General features: G+C 64.8%; 1 protein-coding gene across 1 annotated transcript in view; it reads right to left on the reverse strand.

Annotated features, from left to right (window-relative positions):
- The window catches only part of PFKFB3 (6-phosphofructo-2-kinase/fructose-2,6-biphosphatase 3), a 93010-nt gene extending 92720 nt beyond the window's left edge, over nt 1–290 (reverse strand). Inside the window, exon 1 of the mRNA XM_011957052.1 lies at nt 43–290. Coding sequence (XP_011812442.1) covers nt 43–160 — 118 coding nt within the window. The 5' untranslated portion in view covers nt 161–290. The remainder of the gene's footprint in view (nt 1–42) is intronic.
- Between the last annotated feature and the right edge of the window lie 564 nt (nt 291–854).

The raw sequence follows: 854 nt of genomic DNA on the forward strand, positions 1-854 counted from the left end.
GGGTTCCAGAGAACCCAGAGAGTCAAGGTGGCCGCATCATGCCTGGATTAATGGAGACACCGAGGACAGTGGGCGTGAGACTAAACGTGTCCAGCTGACGGAGGAGCGGCAGAGCCCCTGCTTGCTGGCTGTCACCTTCCTTCTGGCCACCCTCCCCCATCTCCCTACCCCAACAGGACAGGAGAGTCAGCAGCCACCCCCTTCACCGCCAGGAGCCCAAGCTGATACCTAGGCACCCTCTGTTTGAAAAACAAGTCCAGTACAACCTCCAGGCAACGGTAGCACCAGGCTGGCCTGGCCGTGCCTCTGAGTTATGAGAGAAGAGAGGCAGGAGGGTGGGTGGGGGGAGGGAGAGACCGCACAGCACAGGCCCAGTGCCGGGAGAGGCCAGGCTCCCCACGCCCCACCCGACCCCACCCTCCCACACCGCCACCCCGTCCGCAGGAGTCACACAACTCTGATTTGAAAGTCAAATCGAGGCCCCCCTTCCCACACTTCTGCAGCTCCCACTTCTCTCCCGGGGCTTTGAGCTGAGAGTGGCCCTGGGCTCTGGGCCGTGCTGGGCCTCCAACCACCCGGCCTGTAAACCGGGGATCAGTGCGCTGGGAGCCCCCTGGCGCGGGCAGGGAACATGAGGTAGCTGGCCCTTTCTGGCAGTCCTGGCACGCAGGGCGGAGAAGGCAGAGGGTAGCCCCTGCAGGAGGGGGCGGGCCGCGCTCATCAGCTGGCCAGGGTTTGCTTTTCTAGGGACTGCTCCCATCCTCACGCGGCCGCCCCTATCCAAGCGCCGGTTTCGCCCAGGAGGCAACTGAGGCTGGGGGCTGAAATGACTCCCCCGGGGTCAGAGGGCGGGA

Source organism: Colobus angolensis, unplaced genomic scaffold, assembly GCF_000951035.1.
Source record: "Colobus angolensis palliatus isolate OR3802 unplaced genomic scaffold, Cang.pa_1.0 Scaffold432, whole genome shotgun sequence".
Taxonomy (NCBI): Eukaryota; Metazoa; Chordata; class Mammalia; order Primates; family Cercopithecidae; genus Colobus; species Colobus angolensis.